At 44.6% G+C, this 15,306-nt stretch overlaps 1 protein-coding gene across 2 annotated transcripts in view; it reads right to left on the reverse strand.

Moving 5' to 3' along the window:
• The window catches only part of SUFU (SUFU negative regulator of hedgehog signaling), an 85,118-nt gene that overhangs the window by 20,658 nt on the left and 49,154 nt on the right, over nucleotides 1–15,306 (reverse strand). The window contains exons 7-8 of one of the 2 annotated variants that reach the window (XM_051617405.1): nucleotides 10,058–10,211; nucleotides 8,417–8,528 (exon numbers count right to left, since the gene is read on the reverse strand). In XM_051617405.1, coding sequence (XP_051473365.1) covers nucleotides 8,417–8,528; nucleotides 10,058–10,211 — 266 coding nt within the window. Of the gene's footprint in view, nucleotides 1–8,416; nucleotides 8,529–10,057; nucleotides 10,215–15,306 lie in introns of both variants that reach the window. The other variant, XM_051617404.1, reaches the window with a different exon arrangement.

Genomic DNA, 15,306 nt, shown 5'->3' on the forward strand with positions numbered 1-15,306 from the left:
AGCCAGGACAGCTGCTAGCACAATGGGGTTGCAGTCCGGAGGGGAAACAGCCTCCGGTTGTTAATGCAATAATAGGAATGACGACAATATTCTGGAGGCAAGGGGTAAAGCTTTCTAAGTCTTATTAAAAACAGCAAATGCTGTTTGTCATTACATACTCAAGAGAAGATGTTGACTAATGTGTAACTATCAAACGGAACTGTCATGACTTTAAGGCTGTCAATAATTACGACTTCACATTAATAAGTAACCAGCCTTTCTGTCAAAAAGGTGAAGGAGTAAAGCAAAATGGTAGTTAATACTTTGAATGACACAAAATTATTAATCCTTTCCACAAAACTTTTCCAAAATAGTCACGGTCTCTGTGTGTCCCTTGTTTCACTTTAGTGGAGCTCACAGAATTCCAGCTATTTAAAGTTAAGGGCAAAACTCCAATAGCAGAAACCAAATAACCTTCTGTCTAAGCTATACCTTTCTAAACAAGAGTTGTGGACTGAGCATAACACAGCAAGAGGCCTCAGTGGCATCACTTTAGACTCTGGAACATGGGACTTGGCAAGACACGTTAAAATTCTCCCTTTGGGAATGGAAATCCGTGTGCTGACCCTTTCCAAAGGATGATGGCCCAGATGAAGGCTCAGCAGCTTCTAGGTTGTTAGTAATAAAAAGCTCTTGTTGTAACACACATTGCCATCCACAGCTTGTAGTTTTCAGCCTCAGAAGAAAACGTAGAAAAATTTGCTTTATAACACTAACATCCCTGGTTTTATGAATGTCAGTTACCCGTAAGCCTTTGTTTCCTCCACCCCATCACCAAATAAATCAGCAGCAAAAGCCAGTGAAGTTTTGCTTGTTATGACTAAGTTCTAGCTGACTATCACGTAAAATGTTGCAAACTTTGTCTACTCCAGATTTAATACTTCATCCAAACCATACCAAAAAAAAAAATCTATGTTTCTCAGTGTCCAGAAAAAACAAGTCTGCAAAACTGAGGGCTGCTGCATTTGGAAAGGCAGTAGATTTAAATGGAAGCAGCATGCCGGAAATGCCCCACTTTAAGGACTGTACATCTCGTATTTTGTGAAACTGGAGGGAGCTGGAGGAGATTAAAGCGCATTTCCCTCTGATTGGGAGCTTGTGGGAGGTGTAAACGTGGGCAGTTGTCAGATTAATTCTTTAGATGATTACATTCTTTTTGTTTCTTTAAAGCTGTTTGTAGTTGGGTTTGATGTCTCCTGTTCTGGGCAAGTGTATTGCTCCAGTTGCCAAGGTGACTTTAGCTGACTTTCAACTATTTTTTCCAGCTTCGGTTTCTAACGGTAGTCTGCTTCTGGGTGGAAGAGAGAGGGAGGAAATGATGTTTGTTGTTTTGGTTTTTTTTTAATTTTTAGATCTCGTGAATGCTGATTAACAGTCCATGAAGTTAACAAAAGCCACGTCTGATTATTTTTTTTGAGAGCGAGCAGTAGTCAAACCATTGCAAAAGCATCCAATGTGGCCTGCAGCTTCCCCAGACCTTTGTCAGAGAGAAAGGACCCGAGGAGACTACACATCCCAGTGTACTCTGCTCCTTCTCAATGGAGTGGCCACACGCTGGAACCTGTAGCCTCCCAGGGGCCCTCTGTTTGTATTAGAGATGAGGGTGGCTGCAACCTGCTTAATTTTATGCCAATTAGTAGCAGTCCATGGAAAATTGCCAATTCAATCCCTGGATTACAGAAAGTTTGGCTGTCCCCTCCTTATAAGTCATGTTTATAGCAACCTCTCCTCAAGCAACCCCACTGGCAGTTATTTTCTGGGATTCAAGAATAACCAGGTTGATTGGATTAAGAAAGGTTTATTTGTTCTTGCATTTGTGTTTTCCTTTATGATCAGGATGCTTGATCTCATGAATCTGTCATGGAAGGAGGTCTCAGTTCCATTCCAAGACCTGTTGCTGACATGGAGCATAATTTCACTGTATTTCTCATTTACCCTCTCAAGTACTAAAATCACAAAGGACACTCTGTTGGAAGGTGGCCACTGGAGCTTTGTAGGAGTGGGTGCCCTGTGCATCACTAACCTCAGTGACAGTCACTGCTTCTTGCTTCCTCAGTGCAAAACCCAGCACCACAAGTTAGCAAACGCAAACCATCAGTGCAAGCTTACACAGCTGGAAGAGAAAGGTTGGACTGCCTTTTTTTTCCCCTTTCCTCCCCACTTTCTTCCCTTCCCAACTGTGGCTATTTGAAACCTCCTCACTCCCAAATGAAGATATGGTCAAAGATCACTTAAGTGCCGGCAGCCTTCCAGTGTCTTTCCCACAGTTTCCCCTGAAGGGCAAACCAGCAGCTGTGGGAACGAGCCCTAAGCATCTTGGCACACAGTTACAACACGTCACAGATGCATCAAGGCAAGGGCAGAAACGTGGAGGACACGGTTACACAGCTCCTGCTGTGGTCACACTGAGACAAGGCTCAAGTCCTCAGACCCGGGTGCTCATCATCCTGGTTAAACCGGATGGTGAAGGTGTTCTGTGTGCATTTCCTGGCACAGAAGGGCTCCAAGGACAATGGCAGTAGCAACAATCTTCTTGCCACTCACATATCCCTTTGGAAAGCTGCACAATAACTACTGTCAGTGTTTGCAGGGACCAGACTGTTCCAGACCTGCAGCTGAACTGGGATTGAGAGATTCAGGCTGTGCCACTGGCATTCTGCAGACTCATGGGCAGTCAAACAATCCTTTTATGCTTCAGGTTCCTCGTCTGCAAAACTGAGACATTTTTCCATGTAAGGGCGTTGCAAGGATTAAATCAATGTTTGCAAAGCACTTTTGGATTCTTAGATGGGGAAAGCTAAGCAGAAGTGCAAATTATTAGCATGGTGACTGCTCTGCACTTCTACTGACACTGGTTTTCCAGACATTTGCTTTTCTAGTTCACAGGCTTGTCACCCAACACTCAGCCTCATGCTGAAAGACACTCCCTGAAGTATATTGCCTCCCCCCCCATTCAGCATTCCTTACTCAAGCAAGACACCACTGAATGGCGTCTTGATGAGAGAGGATGCCTAAATAAGCAGGACTGGATTGGAAACTTACTGCTTAGTGGTTGCAGAATCAGAAAGTCTAGCCAGAACTAGACAGTTTCAGAGAACACTGAAATGCTCCCCTTTAGTAAATGCTTGCCTCCAAGAACTGAACACAGGAAACCAGCTACACAGACAACAGCTCCCCTCCACCCAAGTAAAGCAGCAACTGGGAGAATGGAAGTGCAGACTGGCCTCAAAGCAAATCCTACATCTTGATATTACCATCAGAGGTTCCTCAGAAACGCTGCTCAGATGGAGCTTGTTAATGTGCATTAACCCAATGCTACTCACTGAAAGGAGAAATCAGCATGCCCTATTTACCAAGTCAGAGGAACTACATGGGTAGTGGACTCCAGTTCAGTAAGTGGTGCCACTGTTACCCATGTGCTCCAAAACCAGGCACATCATGTAACAGTCTGGGGTGATCCCAGAGGACTTCTGGAGTGACACAACTCCTCTCTCTTCCTGCAAGGGAAGGGCAGGCAACAACCTGAGATGCACAGAGTGCAGTGCATCAGAAGGTCACAGCCAGGACAGTCCTGCCAGCCCCACCTGCCAGAGGGTTGTTCCTTGTTTTCTTTGCCAGGAACCTGCCTTCATTTCCCTGCACAGCTGGAAACTGTTCAGGACTGGATGGAATTAGCACATGGGCACAGAGCTACCATATGTTCAGATTTCCCTAGACTCAACCTGTCTTTCTGCCTGGAAATTGAGTGCAGATGGGATTTGAGATCTCAGGGGCATCTGTTGTGGGTCCCTGGACAAACAACTGCAGTGCATGTGGGGACCAGGGCACGCACAGTTATCTGGGAAATCTCAGACAGAAATACAGGAATCAAGCATGTTGAACCACACCACTTTATCCCCTTCTTGAGAATAGGGAGAGTAACTAACAGCAGAGAGACACTGGGTAAGTCTTGTCAAAGTAACATAGCCTTGGAAGACCTTTTTCCACGACTCAAGCATCACTTTCAGGCACTGGGGATGTGCGTGGGCATTACTTGAATCCTGGCACAACAAAATGTAGCAATTTCTGATAATTTTAGCCTCAACATGTGCAGTAATGCAGTGTGCTAGCTAGTTTCTACTCCATGCATCAGCTGACAGGAGTGGTAGAATGGTCTCAATCAACCAAGGGGCAGAAAAACATCACTTTCAGCAACACTGCATGATCAAGGGGACCCTTGAGGGGTGGAAAAGGTCAAGAATTCCCCTATCCCAATCCTGGCTCTCACCACAACTGTGGTAAATTAACTCCTCTGTCCTCATCTGTAAAGTGGAGATACTACTCACCTACCTCACAGAAGAGCACAGAGCTAATTGCCAGGGATAATTAAAGACTTGGCCCCAGAACTTCCTACATCAAGAAATCAGACAGCAAATGAAACAAGACTCCACAAGTGTCACTGATCTTTGACATCTGGAGCTTCCAGCCCACTGAGGTCCTAAGAGAAGCAGTGTTTAGTCTGACATCTAGATGTTCTTCATTGGTAACAGCTCGATGTGTCCAACAAGTGCCCATCTGCACAGTCTGGGAGACCAGGAGCCTTGCTTTTCTGTCTGAGCAGCACCTATTAAGCTGATGGGTACTAAGAAATAAATAATGCACCACTGTAAAGTACATCTGTATTCATAAACACCTCATTTTTCCAAGCAGTAATCAAGAGTATTATGTTACCTATGGTCAAAATGATTAGTCATGTTTCCAAAGATTAATTTACATGTTCTTTTGTTTAATGTATATGAACTGATTTAATGGCTGCTTATGAACTGAACTAACAGCCATTTTGAGAAACAGATGTCCGATGCCGTTTTAAGCATTAAAAGTGCCTTTATACATATCCTTAGGAGAAAAAGGGCTACACAGTCTACAGTAACAACACTAATGAATCAAAGTACTACAGCTGCCCAACAGGGTTTTGACAGAAACCAGCTTTTTCTCAAAGGAGCTCTTTTTTTTTAGGACTCTGGGACAGTGAACAACTGGTAATATGCATGCTTAACATGTAAGTATGGGCTTTGCTGGAGCCAGGACACTGGATCAAGCCCTATCTGCAACCAATGTGAGGCTTTTGCATAAGCACTGGAAACTGTAACTGCACAAACACAGGGAAATCTGTACGGAATCTGGATCCTTCACTTTTTATACAAATAGATATTTAGAAGTTTGAGTTTCTGATACTATTTTGTGACAGACAATGCAGAACAGGCTGTCTGCCTTTAACCCTGATCGATTATTGTGTGTGGGTGGTAGAGTTAGGATAAAAGAAAAGGAAGAAAGCTACTAGGAAAGGAGTTGGTGACTGCAGATCTATGATAAATAAACAGCACATTCCTCTGCTGCACAAACTCATTATAGTTTGTGTCAGACTTTAACATCCTAATGTCAGCTAGGTGCAGATTTGATGGCTTAGGGTTCTGCAGTGCTCCCTACGGAAAGCAGATTTGGAACAATTTGCCATGCCCCAACAGAGCACTTCAGCCAAGTTCCTGAGGAGCCTCTAATGCACCAGTTATTCACAAGACCCTTGCAACAAACCACAGGTTTGATATTTTATGGTCTGGTGTATACAGTGCAGGATATGATTACACACAAACCTGCTTCACATCAGCCATCACCTTGTAATCCTTAACATATTTATCCTTGTGGTGCCTCAAGAAGATGACATTGTTATTAGTTCCATTTTATAGATTCAGAACTGAAGCTCAATAGCTAAATGACTTGCCTTTGATTACATGAGAGTTACTGGGAAGGACAGCACTGAGTCCCAGCCCTACCAGGCACAAGCAAGGGTTGCACCAGAAAGACTAGATCTTTGTGCAGAGCTACCCTTCATCTCGTGCTCTTAAGTCTTATTAAATTACTCTATCTGCACTGGGTTTTATGCCTTTTGTGTCTCAGCCTTTGCCACGGCAGGTACCTGTAAGGGAACATGGATGTAGATATATGACTACATGCAAAAGCTGAACTTAACAGTCTCCAGATCGTGCTCAGGAACTTAACAGCAAGTTGAGCAACTTTGCTCAAATGCCTAAGACATGCTGAGACAATGTATTAGGAAAGGTTGAGACCTAAGATGATTTCTTCCTCTTCTGCTTCATCTATAACACACTGTGCTGGAAAATATGTGGACAGATAAGTTTTAGCTGCAGTACAGGTAACCATCAGGTCTGGTTTAAGTACCAGTGAGTTAGAGGTTTTGAGTAAACACTGCTTTCCAGCACAAACCACCCCTCTCAGTATGGTCAATACATTGAACAAGTCCCATTGTATCTGCTGCATGAATTGGAGAGGAGAAGCCACTGCACAAGTAGAAAAAGACCTTCCAAACTCCTCACAAAGCAGTCAGTAAGATGGAGAAAGAAAGTATTAGGACACACTGCTGTTTTAGGTTGAGATCTCCTCGCTCCCTCTGATACTATCACCAGAGTAACTGCTGGCAAGACACAGAGCTGATAGCTCTCTTTCCTTAACTGAACTGCTGTTCTGGAGGAACAGGCTAGTGATCAATTTCCACAGTGGTAACCACAGACCTTACAGAAATGTATTGATCTTCTAAGAGGCAAACACTGGGAACCAGCTGTTCCTACCACTCAGGCTTCACACAGGGTGGGTGCATAGCTGCTACAGGTTAAGACAGATTTGCAACAAAGAGAATTGTCATGGATATGAAGCTCTGAATTTGACCTGCCTTCCTCTCTGTCTCAGAACAGTTAAAAAGCCAGGTAAACACTTGTGTGCTTCATGTTAGACCTCTCCTAACCTTTCACCACTCGGTCTTGAGCATATCTCTGTTTATCTTACCCTGAACAACGTAAAGCTTTCTTATCTAAGCAACAACTGTCTTCCAACATTAAGGTTTACCCATCAGCTGCCTCCCTGACCTGATGTGCACCCCAAATGTTTCTGATCATCCCCAACCACTGTGAACTCAGAGCTTGTACTGGGCATGCAGATTCATGCAGGAGCCCAGCATCTGTGAGAAAACCTGCACAATACTTTTGAGCCTACCAAGGCTTGGTGTGATTACTGGGAATCAGATGGTAATACTTTGCTTTTTCAGTGGGGCCAACAAGACCATGATGGTCCAGTCTGACCAGCCTTCAGGCAGGGAAGTACTACGCAAATCGGAGTCAGAGCAGAGGCTGGCTCGCATAATTACTATATAGCAAAAGTAAGATTATTCCTAAAGCAATAATAAAGGCACTTTAGAGTTTTTTCTACAAGTGCTCATATCTCATATTATTTACTAGTACACAGTATCAGCAATTGACATAATGCTTCCCCAAAAGGGTTAGGCAATTCAGAAACATGCATACATAAGGCAAATCAGAAGTCACCCACAAAACGGAACAAGAAAGGACATCGGAGTCCTAATGAAGTATGAGGAATATTTTTCTCATGAAATGCTTGAAAGAAGAAAGAAACAGGAATTGAAACAGAGCAGGATGCTGTCCTTGCCTGGCATTACAGGAAAGAGCCGATTTCATTATGATCTTTACTCTTGGAACAAGAAAGCACAAATGTTCATCAGAGGCCAGGAAACCAAAGGAAATACCAAGATGAAAGAGTGCAACAGAGATGCATGTATCATTTAGATGAGAACATTAAAATTGATGGGAAGACGTTTAACTAGCAACTGAAATAAGCTTAAAAGAGGGGAAGGGGAGAAACCAAAACAAGATCGAAGTCCAGATACTGCAGATGGCTTCAAACCACTGATAATTTCCTATAAATTGACTGAAGTCAAAAGTTACAAATGAGGATGGATCTGCAGGCTCTCCTAGTCTCACTTAAATCACCTGTTAGTCTTCAGACTATTACAGGCCAGGGTGGTACTGACATGTAATTACTGCCAGGACCTGCCTGCTTATGCAAGGCAAGATCAAAGTCACTGAAAAAAATTTTTTATAAAATCAACATTTTAACCAAAAGCTTTTTAATTCTGTGCTTGAAAATAAAATGCTCAGGCAAAAATATCAGGAAACACTAATCTACGCCACCTAGTTCTTTGGATACCACAGCACTGTTCAACACAGTACATTTTACAGGGTTCAGTCCAGTCTGATTTCAAACACTACAGCATGAATAGCAGGTTCTACAGAACACAGTCAGAGCCCACTATACATTAGTGAATTTTGTCCAAAACACCTCTCAGAATCTGCCCTCCTGAGTACTAGGCCCATGAACCCAAACGGAACAACTCTTCTCCCCCTATCTTTGCACTTTGCAAGTACTTGCTGCTAGCCTTCCTCTTCCCCTGCCAAATCTTCTCCCACCCAGCTTTAACTGCACTCTTCAGCCTCCCTCCTCTCACCATCTGAGTGTGCCAGGTGAAACTTACGGTGCTCGGTCGTGGTTCAACCCGTTCTGTCTTTGTGCATTTATTGGAGGTAGAACAGGTTTGCTGTTAATCTCAAGCCCTCTCCGCAAAGTCTCCCTGATTTGCTCCGTATCTGCAAAGAGAATTTATTTTAATGTGATTTAGAGTCCCCAGAAAAAGCACAGACACAAGGAGATGTCACCTTTTTTTTTGTAAAGGCCTGTTTCTCTGCTGTGTTTCATCTAAACTCTTCTCCTTCAGAAAGAAATGAAGACATACTAAGGGTGAATTCTTAACAGCTCTTCCTGCACCTTAGGAGTTACTTCACTTCATAAAGTCAGCTTGAATTTCCTTGGTTTGGGCTATGATGTTATGTCAGGCAAGGAGAGCTGGAACCTTTGGTACTGAGCCCTCTTGATGAGGAAATTTTGAGTAGTTTTGTATCTTTTCATACATGAGTTGTTTGCTGTTTCTGCAGCTCTTGTAGAATTTCTTGCCACTTCCAGCCTTTTCGCTGGAAGTCACTTTTCCCATTAGGCGTTAACACAGTAACTCATTCCAAACGAGTGCAAGGAGGTTCCCGAGTTTTTGCAATTGGCTTTGCAAATCTGTTGATTAATTTACAACAAGATGCACAAAAGAAAGGAATTTTATGCCAGGCAAACTTTAGCCTCAAGCTCACATTTGAAAATAAACTGCAAATTATGGACTTCAGAAACAGTCTTTTTACTTTTTCATTTTCCTATAATGTCTAATGGCCAAATACTTTAATAGAATGCTTTCCTACCGCTCTTAGAAGTTTCCTCATCTTTTTTTTTTATAAATGTGGGAATCAAGTAGAGAAAACATATGCAAATTATTTCAAAATCTTTTGAAGGATATACAAGTATCACCATGCATACCTGTCTTGGGGTTTTCATTTGTAGAGCTGAGGGAAAATAGCTTTTTTAGATCCAGTGAAGTTCAAAATATTTGCACAGAAACCAGAAGGAACTCTACATGCATTTAATTTTTTTTTTTTTTTACAATGGACTTAAAAACAAGTAAAATAGCATTCCTGTGGAAATTATCATTAAGTCCAGGAAATCTCAAGTCCTCAAATTTTATGTTCCTTCACCCATTTGAAAGGTAACAGGCATAATTTCATGTGCAATGGCTATGACATCTGCACCCTGAGATGGTATCTCACTGCAAAAGGGGAATTCCAATGCACTTTATTTCTTCTTTCCCGAGTTCTGTATTTCCAAGAATCACCTGAATTCAGCTACAGCAACATGCAGGGTCAGTCCAACTTGCCACCCAAGAAGTGACAATGTTAATAAGGAAACACAGCATGGGAAAATGTAGTTGCTTTACCTTGCAGGTATTTACAGTCCTGGTTTTCACCCAGTGCTCAGTTTAAGTCTGCAGATTTAGATTACAAACAGTCGAAAAACTGGAAGAAACGTTTAGACAAAGCCACGCAAAAATCTCTTTTCCTCTCTGCTGCCTTCCTCAAAGAGGCCACACCAAAACTCATCTGGCTCCCCTGAGACATAGTGAGCCTTCCAGTAACTGCTGTTTGTTCTGAACCTCAGGATTCTGCGTGACTCAACCCACTGCCCAGACCCATCAGAAAACATGCCAAAGGGCCATGAGAGCAACCCAGCCAGGACCTCTTACCTTTCCCAGAGAGCCGCCGTGGCTGGGTCCCAATGCAAATGCTTCTGCTGTCTTCGTCATCCTCCGGGGGCCGGCTGAGATCATCCCAGGCACATTTGGCACTCACTCCACTCAGGTTTGAGCCATCTGTCTCAATCCCTTTGTCAACTCTCTCCTGCTTGAAAAGATCCAAAACCCCAAGACTTTTTTGGGTGTGGTTTGCACCTGAGCTGGAACCCACCCTGGTTCAACCATATGTGCAGAGGTCCTGCAAGTCCCCCCTTCATAGCCAGTTTCCATTCCCTGGCCCCTGTGCTTTGGATGTACCAGCTAGGGGTGACTGCACATGGAACCAAATCAGGGAGCCAGTCTGAACTAGAACTAAACTTTTCCATAGCATGTTGTTCTGAACTTCTACCCCTTTCCCCACTGCTTCACTAAGTGGCCCTGGCAGGCACAAAGCAGGAAAAGACGGAGGTGGAAATCAATGGCCCTGGGTATGCTCCCCTCTACTCCACTCTCGTGAGACCCCACCTGGAGTCCTGTGTCCAGTTCTGGAGCCTCCAACACAAGAAGGACATGAAGCTGTTGGAGCAAATCCACAGGAGGGCCATGAAGATGATCAAAGGGCCAGAGCACCTCTCCTATGAGGACAGGCTGAGAGTCTTGAGGTTGTTCAGCCTGAAGAGGAGAAGGCTCCAGGGAAACCTCATAGTGGCCTTCCAGTACTTGAAGGAGGTCTACAGAAAAGTTGGGGAGGGGCTTTTTACAAGGGTATGTAGTTACACGACAAGGGATAATGGTTTTAAACTGAAAGAGGGAAGATTTAGGTTAGACATCAGGAAGAATTTCTTTAGTGTGCGGGTGGTGAGACACTGGAACAGGTTGCTCAGGTAAGTTGTGGGTGCCCCCTCCCTGGAAGTGTTCAAGGCCAGACTGGATGGGACGTTGAGCAACCTGTTCTAGTGGAAGGTTTCCTTGCCCATGCAGGGGAGCTGGAACTAGGTGATCTTTAGGGTCCTTTCCAACCCAAAGGATTGGAACCCATCCCAACCTAAGGGATTCTATGATGATTCTATGCAGGGTTGCTTCTTTCAGCATTAGCTCCAGGTTATACCAACTCAAAGAATTTATGACACTGTGCTGTACACTCCTGTAGGAAGCATAGCTTGGCAGTCTGCCTATTGGATGTTGGTAACAGACCCCTGAATAACTAAACCTAAGTTACAAGCTTACCAAGGAGTCCCACAATGAAAACAGCTTACAGAGAGACTCATCGTTCACAGGAGTTCATAATTTGCAAACTGCCCAGACAAACACTGCTTTTCAGTGTGCTGGGGTGTTTGGTAAAGGACAAGTATGCAAGGACACAGAGGTCTGTTCCCAACGTCAAAGATTTTGCATAGCTTTATCTGCAAAATACACAAACTCCCTCCCCTGGAAGCATATAACCAGTGTTTAGGTCTAAGAAGGTGTTGCACACCAACCACAAGCAGCTGGATGCTCTAATACACCATGCATTTTCTCAAGGACATGTGCATCTATAGCCAGGAGAAGTGCCCTAAGCTACTTCCAGAGGACACCTGCCTGCCACGGGAACTGGCATTAGTCTGAATTTCCACCTATGTCCCACAAGGGGGAAATGTTGAGCTGAACAAACTCAGGGCTACACCGAGGAAGGGTGGTTGTTACCGCTGTCAGCTCTCCCCTAGCACTGAATCAACCGGGCCGGTTTTCCCCTCTTCCGAAGGGCTGGCACTTCTGGTACCGCTCAGTGGCACCAGCAAGATCTCCATCTCACTGCTTACATCTGGGTCAGCTCTGAGTGGGTGATAAGTGCCACCGCTTGCTGGACAGAAACTCTGAAGATGTGAGAGCTGTGCTAAGTGCAACGGGAGTAGATCTCTCTCCTAGTTACTACTACCCTCTGGTTTGACCTTACCACTGGGAGTCAAGAGGCCGTGGGAGCATCCACCACTTTGCAAAATCTGTTTCCTAAGGAGCAGTTTGCAGACTAAAACCAACATATATTCCTCCTCTTGCCCAGCTGTGCCTGCTTCACCCTAGGAAGGGTGCCTGCTCTTGACCATTGGAGAGAGGATTTGAGCAACGCAAAGATAAGCACAAGCACTCAGGGTGTGGCTGCAAAGCCGTTTGAGTTGATGTAATTTGCAGTGCCTGCAGTCCCACCCTCCTCCATGTGCTGCTACCCTTCCCTTGAGCCAACTTGTTTTTTTCAGCTGGATCACCTCCCTGAACTGGCTTTTTGTCCCAAGAGCAGGGGCTGAAGCTTGTGGCTGGGGGCAGGACCAGAGCAGTCCTGATTTAGATTTAAGCATTCAAGAGACTGCTTTCCTTCTGCCTCTCCCCTGAATGACTGCTCCTTGTTGGGATCTTCCTCTGGCATCAGAGGACACTGGCTTCTATGAAAACGTAATAGGAAAATCTGAGAAATAATAAATCCACCGGGATTTTCTTTTGTTATAACCTAAACATAAAATTAGTTGTTTTACCCAGAAATAGAAGTTGTGGAAAAAGAAATAAAAATACATCCAATCCTACATATGCAAACAATGCTCTAAGTGAGATTTAGCACATGGCTCCTTTGAGAGCCCTCCGCGGTGCTCAGAGGACCCAAATCAGCTGGCATGGGGAGGTTCAATTTGTCAGCATGGTTTTTTCATTTCAGTTATTGGGGAAACATGAGAGAGCCACCAACCTTGCCCTTGAGCAGGGAGCAGAAGAGCCCAGACGGCCACAAAGAGTCCATCGGGCAGAGGCTCTGGTGGGATGTGCTTCTCCATCACTGCAGCCATGGCCCCTGCTCACAGACAAAGCTGGGGCCTCTGTACGGTGTGCAGAGCCTTAGGAAGGGGGAGAGGGACTTGTCATCTGCATCTCAGCTGGGTTGCAGAGCACTTCCTCAGGGGAAGAAGTGCTGCTTTGTTGGCATCCCTTGGAGATCAAGGGGAGCTGATGGAAACGAGCTGGCCTAAAGCAGCCTAATTTGCATGCCTGTTTTATAATGTTTGCAAGTACTGATGTTGAAGGAGGACAAAACAAAAAAACACCTTTAACAGCTGCAGACTCTTAGCTGCAGCAATGCACAGCTTTAGCCCATCTTTAGCCAGCAAAGATGTGCCTAGGCTGAAAGGCTGTTCTTCCTCCCTTGAAAGGGCAGCCTGAGCAGGAGGCTGGAGGAGCCCAGGGCAAAGGAGGTTCAGCTTTTTCATTCCTCAAAGAAAGGATGTTTCTGTCCCATTTTCCTCTCAGCATGTGGGAGGGATGCTCTGAGGCTCTTAAAAGTCATTGATCCCTTTCTAAAAGAGTCAGAGCACTGCAGCATGACCCACAGAGAGGCAACCACAACTCAGGAAATTCAAATCAGCTTTATTCTCTTCTGAGATATCTGCTAAAACAGAAGCAAAGCACTGAGAATCAGCGCAGAGCTGGGGACCAACAGGGATTGTTTGACAGTGCTGCCAGGCAAATCTGAATGGCCTACAGGGAAGCCTGGCTAAACAGAAAACAGCCAGTGTTGCCACAGTGTTAATTGCTGACATCCTGGGATGACATCTTAGTTGGGATCCATTCTCAGCAACTCTGAACAGAAAGTACAGCTGCTGCTGCCAGGGCTGGGTTTAGGCCTCAACCAATTCCCACAAGAGACAATGCAGCCTCAAAACAAGCTCTGCCCGCTTCCCAGGCAGGCAAGCGTGCTTGCCTGATCTGGGGAAAGTTGTCCTGTTTTCTCTACCTGCTCCCTCCCTTCCATCTGTCTTCCACTGCTGCCCTTCAGCTCTTACACACTCTGTACCACCACCAAGCAAATGCCAAGTGAAAGATGCTTTATCCTTTCCCTGCTAGTTAGGGCAGGAGGCACAACATGGCTGCACCCAGCCCAGCTCCCTGCACTCAGCAAAGGCTCTTTGCAGGACCTGGCTCAGCAGCAGCAAGCTTTGCCCTGTGAATCCCACAGGCTGGGGCAGCAGAGCAGGAAGGAGAGGCGCACACACACACACGCACACTTGCACTGCTGCAAGGGCATGAGAGAACAGAACCAGGAATGTCTTCAATGTGAGGAAGTCCAGAAAGCCCACAGACACAGCAGCTTCCAGTGGCAGGACACACTGGTGAGGCAGAGGTGCTCTTTATTTGCCTTAACTTGCCTTGGCTGACTCAGATTCCAATAAGCTGAGCTACTTTTCATTTACAGTAAACTGAAGAAAACCTTGCTATCATTAGGAATCACCAGTGCAGAGAGAACAGACAAACACCCTCCAGGAGGGGAGAGGGCAAAATTTTGAAGAGCCTAAAAACTTTATAGACTTGCAGCTGTATTAGCTCCTGCACCATGGGACATTTATGGAACACTTTTTTGTGTCTCTCTCATACTAGGGTTATTTTAGATGAACAAATCCTTAAAAACAGTAAAAGTAGAATCTGGTTTTGTTCTTTAGCTTTCAAAATAAAAGATGCTGTGAGGCAACTGAGGGTAATCAGATGCAGACACACAGACCATAAGCAAACGCAATAGCTTGTACAAAACGTGCACATATGCACGTGCCGTGCCAGACTAAGCCATAAGGTCTCTGTTAAAGGCAAATACTCAGTGATTCACTGAAACAAGGTCAGCACCATGCTGGATTTGCCTGGGACCCACGTACTCCAGTACCATAACTCTGCTGACGGGATGCAGAACTGTCTTCCAAAGACATGAATCAGCATTAGTCCATAGGACGGTAACTCCTCCATAGAGGTCCTATTCTGATCTTTACACTTCAGAAACTAACCTGAACTCTGAAGAATAAGGTTTAATATGTATTCCTGCATGGATTATCAATAGCTGCATGAAATACTTTTGGCTTTCCATTATTTCAAAGACCACACTACTTGGCCTCAAGTGACATCCTACAGGAAAGCACTACTGTCACATTTGCTGTGAAAATATATTACTTAGTTGGTATTGAGTTTTCTGCATGTCAGATCTTCTTATACTTGCATATAAAACAAAGGAAGAATTTCCTGATCTATCATCTCTAAATCTTGTACTCTTCTATGCTCTTATCTTCTTCTATTGTCCTCTTTTCTAAAACACACAGTCCAAATCTTACCAATTTGTCTCATATATGAGAGTGTTTTCCCAGTCTCCCTTCTCTAAATTTCTTCCTAGAGCTGCCATCCCACCTGGGGCTGACCGTGTGCACTCTTGGACTACCTCTGAGAGGGCAAAGGGTGTCTCTAAGACTTTTCTGGAATTACTGCAAACA

This window comes from Apus apus, chromosome 4 (assembly GCF_020740795.1).
Source record: "Apus apus isolate bApuApu2 chromosome 4, bApuApu2.pri.cur, whole genome shotgun sequence".
NCBI lineage: Eukaryota > Metazoa > Chordata > Aves > Apodiformes > Apodidae > Apus > Apus apus.